At 37.8% G+C, this 13,921-nt stretch overlaps 1 protein-coding gene across 6 annotated transcripts in view; it reads right to left on the reverse strand.

Annotated features, from left to right (window-relative positions):
* Positions 1 to 13,921, reverse strand: part of ASPH (aspartate beta-hydroxylase) — a 112,274-nt gene that overhangs the window by 29,908 nt on the left and 68,445 nt on the right. For all 6 annotated transcript variants that reach the window (XM_065627676.1, XM_065627679.1, XM_065627675.1 and 3 more), the window contains 4 exons: positions 8,174 to 8,262; positions 5,899 to 5,985; positions 2,601 to 2,751; positions 1,435 to 1,571 (listed from right to left, as the gene is read on the reverse strand). In XM_065627676.1, the coding sequence (XP_065483748.1) occupies positions 1,435 to 1,571; positions 2,601 to 2,751; positions 5,899 to 5,985; positions 8,174 to 8,262 (464 nt within the window). The remainder of the gene's footprint in view (positions 1 to 1,434; positions 1,572 to 2,600; positions 2,752 to 5,898; positions 5,986 to 8,173; positions 8,263 to 13,921) is intronic.

A 13,921-nucleotide genomic window follows, 5' to 3' on the forward strand; every position in this document is an offset into this window, starting at 1 on the left:
ATGGAAAACTGGACTGTTGTTCTCAGGAGATGGCACTAATCATGCCGACTGTTCTTCAGTCTAAATACCCAGCTAATTACCGTACCACATCTGTACTAAACAAGCACTGCAACAAGTGTGCCAACATCAACAAGATCATCAGGTCCACTGCTGAATAAGGAGGGTGCCCTAGTGACAGATGATACAGAGAAGGCAGAGTTACTGACTGCCTTCTTTGCTTCTTTACTGCTAAGACCAGCCCTCAGGTATCCCAGACCCTAGAGACAGAAGACAAAGTCTGGCAAAAGGAAGACTTTCCCTTGGTTAAGGAAGAACACGTTAGAGATTGTCTACACAATGTTACTCCAGTCTTCAAAAAGGGCAAGAAGGACGATCCAGGAAACTACAGGCCAGTCAGCCTCACTGTCAGAAGAGAGACTGAGAGAGCTGGGTCTGTTCAGCCTGGAGAGGAGAAGGCTGAGAGAGGATCTCATCAATGTTTATAAATATCTCCAGGGTGGGTGTCAAGAGGATGGACCAGACTCCTTTCAGTGGTGCCCAAGGATAAGATGAGGGGCAGCGGGCACAGACCAAAGCACAGGAGGTTCCATCTGAATATGAGGGGAAACTTCTTTACTTTGAGGGTGCCAGAGCACTGGAACAGGCTGCCCAGAGAGGTTGTGGAGTCTCCTTCTCTGGAGACATTCAAGACCCACCTGGACACATTCCTGTGGAACTTACTTCAGGTGTACCTGCTTTAGCAGGTGGGTTGGACTAAGTCAGGTTCTGACAGCTTGTGCTCTGCCCGTGACATCAAGCTCCACATCTGTCAGAGAGTTTCCAGATGTTAACAGGGTTTCTAGATCACAGGAGCAGAGTGGCCCTTCCTGGCACTGAAGTTTCCCCAGCCTGATAACCATAGTATAAGACAGGAATATGAATCCAATGGACTGTCCACACCACAAGCCCCATGAAAGAAAAACAGAATTTAGGCTGCCTACAAAAATCATGAAAAAAACAAAAGGTTAAATAGCTGTGTGAGCACTGAATTGCTTCATCACATGGTTAGAGACAGTGTTCCTGTAAAGAAACAAGCTTACTTCTGCTTTCCATGTCTTGCAGATAAGATGTCTTTTATATACTATGGATTACATCTAGATGTGTTTTCAAGTATATTCCAAATCTGGCTACAGAAGGTATAGGAAATCAAATATTATTGAGCATATGAAAAACATTTGCATTTCTCTATGAGCAAAACCACTTAGCATGACAGTATCAGGAAATCTGAATTAAAATTAGAAGACAATTAAGAACTGCACAAGAAAAAATCATACATATCTTAACCCTTCAAAACCTGATATGCAAACTCTTTAACAACTAAAAAAGTAAAAAGCAAGCAATCTTTAGAATGAACATATGCATGTAAATAATATTTTTCCTTGGATGAAAACTCACCTCTTCATACACTTTCTTGGCATTGCTGTTATCTCCTATCAAGAGGTAACCAACACCAAGGTCATTCTTGATTGAAGTATCACTGGGAAACAGCTGAACTAATTTCTGTAGAGTAACCAGGGAACCCCTCATACGACCTAATTCGATTGAACGAGACTTGATTACAACTACAGGTATGAGTAACAGCAGTAAGACGCTTATACAACACCTGAGAAAATACAAATCAGAGCCAGGTGTTCCACTTTCACTAACAATCAAGAAGCAGAACTTGGAAAACACTTGTGCAGACAGGAGTGTGTTCAGCTGCTTGGTTGTCACTGGGGGTGTGACCATAGAAGGACTATTTCAGGAAATCACTGCGGATGCCCATCACGCAGTGTTATGGTAGCCTCTAGTGGAGAATTGTTCATAGTGTAGCACTAACAACAGTATTTAAGCTTTATTTGCTCTTTCATACACAGCTGTCCAAGAGCTCAACAAAACTAGGTAGATATCAAAATAAACTTAGTCTTAACCGATTAAGTAATTAAATGCATTAAGAGCAATAGTTTATTATATTCCTACTATGAAATTAATCACGCTTTATATGCTTAAAATTAAGTATGTTCCTTGATTTCCTAGGTGAGGTCTTGCTTAGGAACAGTAAGATCAAAACAAGTTGATATTAAAATCCAACCCATGAGAACAGAACTCTTTTCTCCACCGAAGTTGATTGTGCCTCATACATCACAGAATTGAGATCTAAACTTTCAGATGTTATCTGTGAGTTCAGTTCTGTTCTTCTCTGTGCTTAGTGAAGGTTTATTCTAGGTATGTTTACTCTGCATATGTCATTAATTCCCTCACCCTTTCCCTCATCTTGAGTAGAAAAAGACAAACATTTCTTCTTTCTGTGTCAATAAAAATTTTTCACCACCTCCCATCACAGCTTGCCATAGCACCTAGTGCACTGTTGTCTACGGGCACTATTATCATACAAGCAATTATATATACTACTTCCCCAGTAAAATTTTAAAAATTTTAAAATATTTTTCATAAGCATTTAAGAGATTAGGAACACAAATCCTACCAAAAATTCAATGGAATTGGCACTTTTAAGTCCTTAGTGATCTTTTGAAAGTCTTGCTTACACTTCCATAATTCTTACGCCATCCTTCATATCTTACCAAGAAACTGCTGCCTGTCTGCTTCTCGTTTCAAGCTCAGTTTTATCAGATCTGAAGGGACATTTGGCAGACTAGCCACCTCATCATAGGTGTTGATAGCTTTTTGCAGCATCTCATTACTTCTCATTTTCTCAGCTAAGTCATCTTCAGACTAGAAAGAATCACAAACCCGTTATTAGAACACATAATAATCCATTAGTCTTAAAAATAACTTTGTTTTCTTAAAAGGCAAAGTATGCAAATGTTAGACTATGGGAATAATTTTAGAACTATCTTTAAGCTATACAAATTTGGCATAACAATGGAAGACTGATTTGGTTGTGCTTTATGGTAAGGCAGATTAGAATTACTGTTCATTCTTGTTTCTGCAAACTGTTTGAAAGTGTAAGTACTAGAAAATTTTCACCTAAAACATGCATTAACAAAATTTTTCGGTTAATATTTGTATAAATCATTAATTTCTGCTTTCAAAACTAAAAGAAGCAATCAGTTTTAACAATACGGAAGAAATGTAAATTGTTGCCTATGGATTATTTGTATGCTAAGTCTCACACTGCCAGCAATACACAGATCAAAACACATCAACAAATATTTCTTTCATTGATTCTGACATAAATTTATTTACATTCTTTTTAGAGAACAAATTAGGAATTGGCTTTATTCCTGCATATGTTGGTAGAGTATCTACCCTACAACTCTTTCAGAACTTAAATTTGTTCAGCAAGTTCAGGAGCAGACCAGAGGATATATGAGATCTCTACTGTGAAATTACAGCTTCAATGAAGCTAATGGAAGCTACGACTGATTTCATCTCTGGTATGGCATTTTCATAATCTGTTTCCACAGCTGAAAAAAATAAGACTATATCTCAAATGCTGAATTTTTAAAGAGTTACTCTGAATTGTTTACAGAAATACATGCATTTTCATGTGTTTAATGCATTCTTTCCATATACTTTTATTTGTATTGGCTTATGTTCTTTTTAAGTCAATTAGCAGAGCAAGGTGTAGATGAATCACAAACACCACAGGTGCAGAAGCTCTTATTGGTCTATCTAAATTCACTGTTGTATCAGTCATACACATTAATGAAACAGCTTCAACTGTGTTAGCTGTACATGCTGCAGGAAGTATCTGGAATCTCTTGGTACTTCTGTCCTTTCTTTCCTTGAGCTACTTGGGAATTGAGTATGAGAAATAACAAACAATACTGTTACTCAGGCAAACAGCTAATCAGATGGTTTTCAGAGTTAACTTCAGAAATCAGTTTTAAGTGATAATTTATTTTTCTGATGTACATTCACTACAAAATTTTTTTTTTTTTTTTTTTTTTGAGGGAATTGCAGGGCAAAGAATAGTAAAAGATACATAAGGAAGAAGCAAAAATTGTTCAGCATAAAATCTGCATAAATTCACCAGTATAGGTGCTATAAATCATATAAGGAGGTTTAAGACCAACATACTGTTCTTTTCACCCTTAAAGATGTTAATGACTTCTGTAGAATATTTTTAATCTGGCCTAAGCGTAGCTCCAGAAATCAAATCAAGAATTGCTCAAATTTCTGAAAAACACTTTAACTATGAAATCTTTTGCAGATTTTTGGGGAAAACAGTTGCCTTTTAAGCCTATTAAAAGATCCAGAAAAATTAATCCTCATGTCTTATTAGAAACCAAATCTACAAAATTAGCAGGTAATGTTGGCTCATGGTTCACAGAAATGGAGCAGCACACTCTTCTGGTGAATTCCTGGCCTTTACCCTTGCTCTTCTCTGCAGTTTTACCTTCAGTTAGCGATGAAAGAGAACAAATTTGAATGCACTGTGTTGGTATAAATACCCATTTAAAAGTAACACTGTGTTACAATGTAAATCCTAAGAATAATCCATCTGTCAGCGAAGGCCATGATTTTCACATTCCTCCAAAAAGCTTCCGTTTACACGTACTGGATTCAATAAAATTGTCATCCGTCACACTAATGAGCATTCAGTAAAAAGACTAGTATTAGCTTACAAAGGCTACTGAAAATGGAAATGAATTTGTAGTTCTTTTTATACATTCCCAGAAAGTATGTGCTAATTATGACTTCAGATCTTGGTCTATATGACCTTTTAAGCACCACTGAAGTAGTAGGTGGTGACTACAAATTGTTGTAAAGGGACAAATTAAGTTGTATCACTGAGGGGGGAATTCTGAATGAGAATAAGCTTCACAGCTGGCCTCAATCATCTGTCCTCCTCCCTAAAAGCAGTGAGCTAATGAGGAGGCAGAAAGCACATTTTCTTAGATAGCAGAATAATTTAAAAAGGTAAATATTAAAAGTGTAATTTAACAGAATTAAGTCCATCGCCTATATGAACCAAAGCAGTCTCCTACTGTAAGAAGGCAAATAGTTCAGCAGACTATCCGCTCACATAGAGCACTGAAGTACTCAGTCTGCTGTGTATCGTTTGTGTGATAGTTGTTTGGATCATCATGGCTTTGGTTTTAGCATGACTCCTAATAACCACGTGAAAACTGGCTGTGACTCCAATTCAAGTGCCTCATTAATTGTATAACAGCACAATTCCCTTCTATGGTGAGCACTTCATTTTGCTCATCTTGATTAACATGAGTTCAAGCAGACTTTTATTAAACCTAGTGCAGTGGGATTATTCTACTATTTATGAAAACACAAGGATTATTCTCTTCTCCCAACACAGCTCAAAAGTATTACGAATGCAGAGCTTATTTTCTGATGCCCCCCTTTTTTTGTGTGTGTGTGAGGGAAACACCTGAAACAGAACTCACTCCACAAGAAAAACCTAATTAAGTCTCCTTGCCTAAGAATTTGTGTTCTTTATCCTTTAACACTCTCTCTATAAAAAAAAAATCCAAATCCCCTTCCCTATTCCCACTAAGCAAAAAGCAGTATTTAGCCCAGAGCTGACTGACACGTTGATTCGCCAGCTGCAGCAAGTAGTATTTAACAGCTAAGTTCTGCCAGTTGTTCCTGCACTGAGACTTTAGTCGGGATTTATCTCTTACCATTGATCAGACGGTTTTCACAAGATCTACAGGATGTATCTTATTTTTGTGTTATTTACAATACTTCCCTCTAGACTAAAGTTAGACAAAAGCTCCCAAAGTAACTGGAGAAGGATAGAGGACTGAAACATACAATATGACAGATCACATAATTCTTTTTTTCCTTAGGAAACATCCATAAAATTACAAATGAAGCCTGACTGGGGTTTAGAACTGTTTTGTTAAAAAAAGGTTTATTTTATATTTTTTAACATTTATGGCTTTTTTTTAGTACCTGTGCTTTCCCATATCTTGCTCGAGGACTCTGTGGATATTGATTCACTAATGCTTCAAAGGCCCTTAGAGCTTCTTCAACTTTTCCCTGGAAAGCAGAGATATTTATCAGCAATTCTACCTAATAAAAATGCTGACCTAATAACACATTAGGCTCCCCAATGAAAAAAACAAAACCAAAACAAATACAGACTGAATCAACAGTTTTCATTCATATTTTTGTTAGGATTGCATGCTTGTTTAAGAAAAATTTGCTGTCATTTTTATGAAACAATATTATCCATCTTCCATGGTTAAAATTAATAGCTTTGCTTTTATTCGACTCACTTTTTCCTTGTGGACCGGCAAAAATGCTGGAATAGCAACAACCTGCCTATATAAGAATGTAAAGATTCTACTGCTAATAGCAAAATCTAAACTGAATATAACAGAGAACAGAAAGGAAGTTCTAGACATATGTGGAAATTTCCTCTCTGTGTACTTCACATGACAAACAGTATCTTAACTACAGTTCTTCTAGGGGAAATACTGTAGACTCATCCACAGCATATGGCTGTTTCCTCCAATGTTTTGTGAAACCATGTCCCTCAGGACACCTCACATGTGCTCTGTGTCTCTTCCCTGATGCATACAAACCTCAAATGTAACTATAGTATTTTCATGACTGATGCTGATTAGCAATAAGGATGGAGGTTGAGAAGAACCAGCTGCACCATTAGTTAGGAGGAAGCACTGCGTGGCAAAATCTGGCGTCAGATCTTGCTGCCACTTCCAACTCTTACGGACTTATAAATACGAGTGGTCTACTATACACAATTGTCTTGCTATCTTCAAATATTACATCTGCCTGAGTTGTTACTAAACTTATCCTGCTTCCTACAAGACAAGCATGATTATCTGCAACTAACCAAGAGACACAGGCAGGAAAAAAAGAGTCAGCCAGCTGACCCTGTGGGCTCATCAAAAGCTTCTGTCACACCTTTCTCTGATCAACCAATAGTTTAAGTAACATGAAGCATGAAAATGCTTTTTATTTTTGTATTCTAACATGTAAACAAGGCTCCTGGTGAAGATCAGCAGCAGAGGCAGCCTGAGGTTAGTGCTTTCTTTGTAGTAGCCCTCCAGCCCTGTCACGGACCTACGGGAACTCCAGGGCTGTATGGATGGCAATGTAAAGCTAAATCTGCACAGCCAGTCTTCTGAAAATCAAGAATAATCCTACACATGCAATGACTAAAATGGCTTTTATTTTACTGTACTGAAAATACTGTATCTCACTACTTGGTCATCCCAAATCCAGTGTAAAATGAAGACCTGCAGTTGTTCTCCACATGCTGGGACTGCCTGTGAGGCATATCAGTTTTTACAAGATTTACACTCAAAAGACTTAAGGTCTGTCTCATGTCTAACAGTCACACAGTCTTGCTTCACTATTTAATCTCACATCTGGAAAAGGGACATCTCTGCAGAGGTCTTGTTTTCTGAAACACTCGAATAAAAGAATAAAATTAGAAGTTATCAGAAGAGATTTTGTTTATTGCTGGGGTGGTTGTTTGTTTTTTGTTTTTTTGGTTTTTTGTTGGTTTTTTTGGTGTGTGTGTGTGTTGTTGTTGTGGGGTTTTTTTTGTTTTTTTGTTTTTTTGTTTTTTGTTTTTTTTTTTTTACAGTCAAGTTTTAAAATTCAGAACTACCAAAATCGACTGATTGATGTTAAGGTTTTGCTGCCATTGGTGAGAAGCAGGAAAATCTGTTTGATGCTCTAAGCAGCTGAAGAGGAGCACAGGCACTCACAGGACGCACATAGAATCCCAACGGAAACAATGCCTGCTGCAAAGATTTGCACCTAATGCTTACAAAGCATATCAACACTTACTGAGAGATCCATATTAACATGCTTATATTATTTAAGTTCTGTGATAACAGCTGACTTCAATACTCAAATGGACAACAGTGATAGGACAGAACTAACCCTGTTCCACGTGATTAATTTAAGCAGTGTTTTGATGATAGGAATTCAACAGTCAAGCTAAATATTTTCAAGGTTAAAGGTGAGCAAACACAAAGGAACAGACTTACACTTATGACTTCAAAAAATTTAAGATAAACTATCCAGCAGAAATGAAACTTGAAGGACAAACATGCACTGAATACTTAATTTAAAAAAGCTAATTTCACAGGAAGTAATCTAAAAGTAACTCTCCCTTTTTCTAAATTATTTTTTATTAATTCATTTTTATCCACTGCCTACAGTCCTGAGCGAAACATGTGAAACATACTTTTTTACGTAGCTTTTCTGCAGCATCTAGTTCAGCTTTAATGGTCTTATCAAACCTGTTTAAGAGCTTTGGCTTCTTCTTCTTTTTAGCTAGAAGATACAAAAAACACACAGTTCATTACTTCTTTCGTATTTCACAGCAATTGTTTGGACTAACCTTTAACTAGTGACAGGTGCTGTGCTGGTAAAGTGAATGATTTTCAAATAAGGTAGTTTCAAAATATTCTGAAAATAAATCAATTTCTAACTTATTACAATCACAGGCTCCTGTATGAAAAAGCAATCTTCAGCCATTCAAACTTTGCAACCAGCTTTTTGATAAAGCATTTTTCATCTCGTATAGTCAAAGAATTTTTTCCAAATGGTTCAACTGCCAAGGCAGAACAAAGGGAATTGTTATTTTTCCACATTTACGTGGTATTACAAAAAATATCATTACCAGGAGATGTTAGTAATTTCTAAAGTTGTGTGTGTATATGTTTACTTCTTTGTCAAAAACAATTAAAAGACTTGATAGAAATCATAGTTACTCAGGGTAAGAGGGACACAAAAAGTCTTGTAGTCCAGCTTCCTGCTGAAAACAAGTTCCACATGCAAATGTCTGATCAAGACCTTCTTTAGGTGATCAAGTTTCCACAGCTTCACAAGCTATCACATGTAGCAGAGCCGCAGCAGTATGTAGCAAAGCAGTCTTGAAATAAATTGTGTAAAGTAAATTGCATTTGAAGCAAATTGGAGTAAATTGTGTCAATTTAAACAGCTATTTACTTCATAGCAGTTCACTCTTAAACAATGTCTGTTTGGTCGCATTAAGTATACTAGATGTTTAAAAAATGCAAATGCACTACTGAAAAATATGACAGCACATAACTGCTTTTCTCCACATTTGCTATAGCTAAACTTTGCTTTTGCACTTCATGAGAAAAAAACCCCACTTTTTCTGACACAAGTAAGGGAGATATATATTGGCTTATACAAGTAACTACTAGCTATGTATCTCTGTAATTAGTGGCACATATTTTTGCTTAAATTATGCATTGCCATTTTTTCCCCTCTGTGGACAATAAGTCATGAATAGCATGAAAAGCAGTAAAATTATTTTTATCTTTATAGAAGTTTAAACAGGGAATACTGTAACTGCTACGTGTAAAGCTGAATCCAAACACCATACAACATCACAAGACTGCTGCAATGCTGTAGCAAGCATTTTGGATAACAAGGTATTGTAACCAGCCATGCTTTATTCTGCTGCTCAAGTTCTCAGGTGCCCTGTTCAGGAATGACAGGAGCCACCAGATGCTACTGGAAGCTGAGCTCATGACTCATTAAAGGACACTTTGTCTCAGAGACTCTGATCCTACACAGAGCTTTAGGCAGACAAATCACTTTGTCTACGTTAAACCTCAGAGAAAGACCAATGACTTAGTTAATGCTAAACCAATACTAACCCCACCCAAGCATCAGAGGATCTCATGAGTCTGAACTGCTGCTGTATGAGATTTTAAAAACCCTTGACTAACTTTGCTTCTTTCTGTGTAAGACTTACTGTCATGTTCAACACTAGACTCAGACAGATCTGCATGAAGACAGTTTTTCTTACATTACCTTTATAAACTATCCTGTAGCATTGGTATAAACAGTTAAATAGATGCTATTGCTTTCAGGGGCAGAGGGAAAATACAATGTAAGGAGGATTGAAGCTATCCTACTAAATTCCATTTACTTATTCACAAAGGCCGTATGAAGCTTTAAATACACAAACGTATTAAGATCTATAAAGGAAAGGTACTAAAGAAGCAATGTATTAGCATTATTATATATCCCTGTTGATCCTTCAAAGAAGTGACTGTAATTTTCTAAGGCATTAGCTACCAAGAAGTTAACAAGGAAGAAACTGTCTGACATACAGGAGCTTACTCCTTTTTCACGATAAACCACCACTTGCTACAGGAAAGCCATTGAGGTGCTGGAGAGAGTTCAGAGATGGGCAATGAGGCTGGTGAGGGGTCTGGAGCACAAGTTTGATGAGGAGCAGCTGAGGGAACTGGGGCTGTTTAGCCTGGAGAAAAGGAGGCTGAGGGGAGACCTTATCGCTGTCTACAACTACCTGAAAGGAGGTTGTAGCATGGAGGGTGTTGGTCTCTTCTCCCAAGTAACAAGTGATAGGACCAGAGGAAATGGCCTCAAGTTGCACCAGGGGAGGTTTAGATTGGATATCAGGAAAAACTTCACGGAAAGGGTTGTCAGGCATTGGAACAGGCTGCCCAGGGAAGTGGTGGAGTCACCATCCCTGGAGGTGTTTAAAAGACAAGGCTCTTAGGGACATGGTTTAGTGCTAGATTCAGGTTATGCTTGGACTTGATCTTAAAGGTCTCTTCCAATCAAAATGATTCTATGACTCTAAATAGCACTCTTTAAAATATTGGGTTTGTTTCTCTAAACACTTCAGGTTTTCGTTGTACCCTATGACTTGAAACCAAGCATTTATACTGAAGCACACAATAATGCACTTAAGGAATGTAGTTATCACGGAACTGAACTGATTTATTTATTTTTTTAGTGTAATAATATAGATGGTTTTCATGTCTTTTCTTCATTCCCTATAGCTAATATAGTAGAAATGCATTGCAATCTGTGGCCAATTCCAGTCTTGCTATTTCTCACTTTAATATTATCCATTTCATAGGAAACTGATATATTTATGGCATTTTCATGCAGTTAATGATGATAATGATTAAGGAGCACAGCACTGGCTCTGTTCCAAGTGTTCATACCCCTTGAATCCAGCAACACTCACAGAACCAGCTCTCATCATCATAGCAAGGGTTCCTCCACCCCAGACCTTGAGTCCACAGTGACTGACAGGTATGGTCAGAAGTTTCTGACATAGCATCACTGGGCCTGAAAAGAACAATCCATAACATGCAAAAGGTTTGGTGGGATTTGTGGGTTATTTTTTTTTTTTTTTTCTAAAAATACACCAGCTCAGTTTTTCAAGAAACCATTGCTATTTCCAAGGCCTGGCTTCCTCCATGTTAGGTATGGATGAACCCAGAAGTTCATCAGCCCAAGCAACCAATAAAATCAAGTGTCCCTGAGGACTTTTTAGGTTGGTTGAGCTCACAGCTGCTACTTGAAACTGTCATTTGTTGTTAACAGGAAAACTGAGGCATATAAGTTCCTCTGGGTACATGATCTGGGGAGCTTCCAGCTGGACATCACCACCACACATTTGGTTTCTTCCTGTTCTCTAAGTAGGAGGCTGTACATACAAGAAACGATGTAAATCACAACTAAAATGTCAATTCTCAGTTCTTACAGCATGAATGAAAATCTGTTTAAGCCTGGCCAGTTACAAAGAAACTGTGTATTGAGTAAGAGAGGACAGGTATTTGTCAGCTTTCTAACTTTCAGTGTTCATGGAAAGACATACAGTCATTTGTCTTTCTCAAACTTGGTAAGGCAAAGGAAAGAAGCTTTCCCACCCATCAGGGAACTCTTACTGCCTGTGGGACACTGTTTCACTAATTCCTTTGACTTTATAAGGGGATGAGACAGAAACAGCTCAGAAGAAATAGTGAATGAAAAATCTTACAAGTCTGGGGCACAAAGAGGTGACACCTTTCCCCTCATATCTGACTCCGGTGATGTGTTGGAAAAACCTTTTTGCCACTCTCCATTATGAAATAAGTATTATCTTCTCATTTTCAGTACAATTGTATATCAGCTCTAGACCAGCAGGAGATCAATAAGAAAAGCTGGAAAGGAGCTGTTAACAAATATTATTCAGCTGCTAGGCACCAATATAACGCAGTAAACATTATATAACGAGCAAACATTTTCATCTCCCATTCTACTCCTTTGTTAAAGGATTCACCAGAGAGCTTTCACTGTAACCACCAAGCATTCCTTTGTATTAACCAGGTAGCCTGCTATCTCCCTGTAGTGGTATTTTAATAAATCACCCATTGCATCTTTCTAGTGTAATAATCTTTTAGCAGATGTGACCCAATATATTACATTCAATGTTACAAAGCAGTTAATTTATCTGTTTTCACAGGAAAAAAACATGTAATTTTTGTCAATGACTTACAGATTTCACCACGTAGCTGAAGTAATGCCTGATCACACAACTGCTAGGGTGATTGTTAGTCCAAACCTATTTGAGCATTAAAACGGTAATAATTCTTTTATATATCATACTATGGTCTTGCAGCAATAATACTGAAGATTTTCAGTAATGGTGTTGGATATAAGGATAGGATTTCTATCTAGGATTGCTGCCAGAGGATTTCTGAAGACTGCCCCAAAGAAAAGTTTCCACTGTCAAAGCAGCAAGCTAGGAAGAAGTCTTGTAAGAAACTCCATGCTACTTCTTTCTGTTGGGTTCTTAGGTATCCATCATCTTCCACACACCTGTGCTCATGCCCTTCCTCAAGGGTCTTTTCCCCTAAGCTCCCTTGCCCCAAATCCCTGTTACTGACCATCTACTGCTACTCTCCATCTCAGCTGCTTACTTCAGAAAATGATTTAGGGCTGCAAGGAGTCAGGAGAGCGACTCAAGGAAAGATAAAAGCAAGCAACAAACCCTCTCTGCTGTCACAGATTTACATGTGCCCCATACCAAATGGTGCTAACAGAGCATAAGTATCACTTTCTGTGAAACACTTCACCTCTTTCTACACGTGATGCAGTGCTGTGTTAATTACTTGCAAATTATCACAGGCTGAACAAGAGGCAATATAACTGCTTGGCTCAGCAGCAATACCTGACAGCACAGCTTTTTGCTCTGTAACTAAAAGTCCATTCATTTAGTCATCAATTGAGAATGTCACCCGTGCAGTGACAACTTAAAATTAAGGCAACTAAATTTAGTTTTTTCTATGTAGACACTTAAACCCTGCTGTAATCCTTAGAAATCTAATCACTACAGTCATTGAAGCCTAAAAAGCGAGTTCAGCATGAAGTAAACACCTCCTAGGTGGTCAGCTAAAGGCTCCACTGACTGTATATGTGACCACTGTATATAATGCAGTTTGGACACCACACCAGCACGTGCAGCCACGTGCACGTGTCTTATCTGGAACCAAGTCCCACCTAGGCTGTTCTCCTCACTTGTTTACATTACTCTTAGATGATAACTCTTATTCCCACAGGCTGTTTGGAACCATCAATTCGAAAGACTCGGGAAACGGTCCATTCCTTCCTTTCAGGACCTGATCTCACAGAAAGTTTCAGAGCTGTGAAGGAATAGCATCAGAGGAAACCCTGCTCAGGTCTAAAGGTCTAGTGCAGAATATGCCACCTGCTTTGAGACAAGTGGAGATACAGGAGCAAACAGGGACTGGACAGGGAATGGATAATGAAATTTAGTGGCCAAACTCAAATGTTTCTTCACTGATTATTAGCCACCATGTGCATGGGTGAACTAATGTTTTGTAGCTGTTAATACTGCATGCTCTTGCAGACAAAAAAAATACACTAAGTTTGCAATAAAAGCTTTTTCTTTTTTTTTCATTTAAACACTGGGAAGAATTGAAGAAATCAGTGCAAAGTACATCTTGTGAGGCTACTGAATCTCTTCCTTGAAGCCTTCCAAAGTCAGTTTACAGAAAGGCATTTACAAAATGAGTTTTCCCAATGCAAAATTTTATTTCGGTACAATTTCAGAAAAGCTACAAGTGACTGAAAACAGTGCCTTGTGTTAAAAAGTAGTCTCAATTACTGGTACTATTATTAGCTTTTTCTG

The sequence above is a fragment of the Caloenas nicobarica genome, chromosome 2 (genome assembly GCF_036013445.1).
Source record: "Caloenas nicobarica isolate bCalNic1 chromosome 2, bCalNic1.hap1, whole genome shotgun sequence".
NCBI lineage: Eukaryota > Metazoa > Chordata > Aves > Columbiformes > Columbidae > Caloenas > Caloenas nicobarica.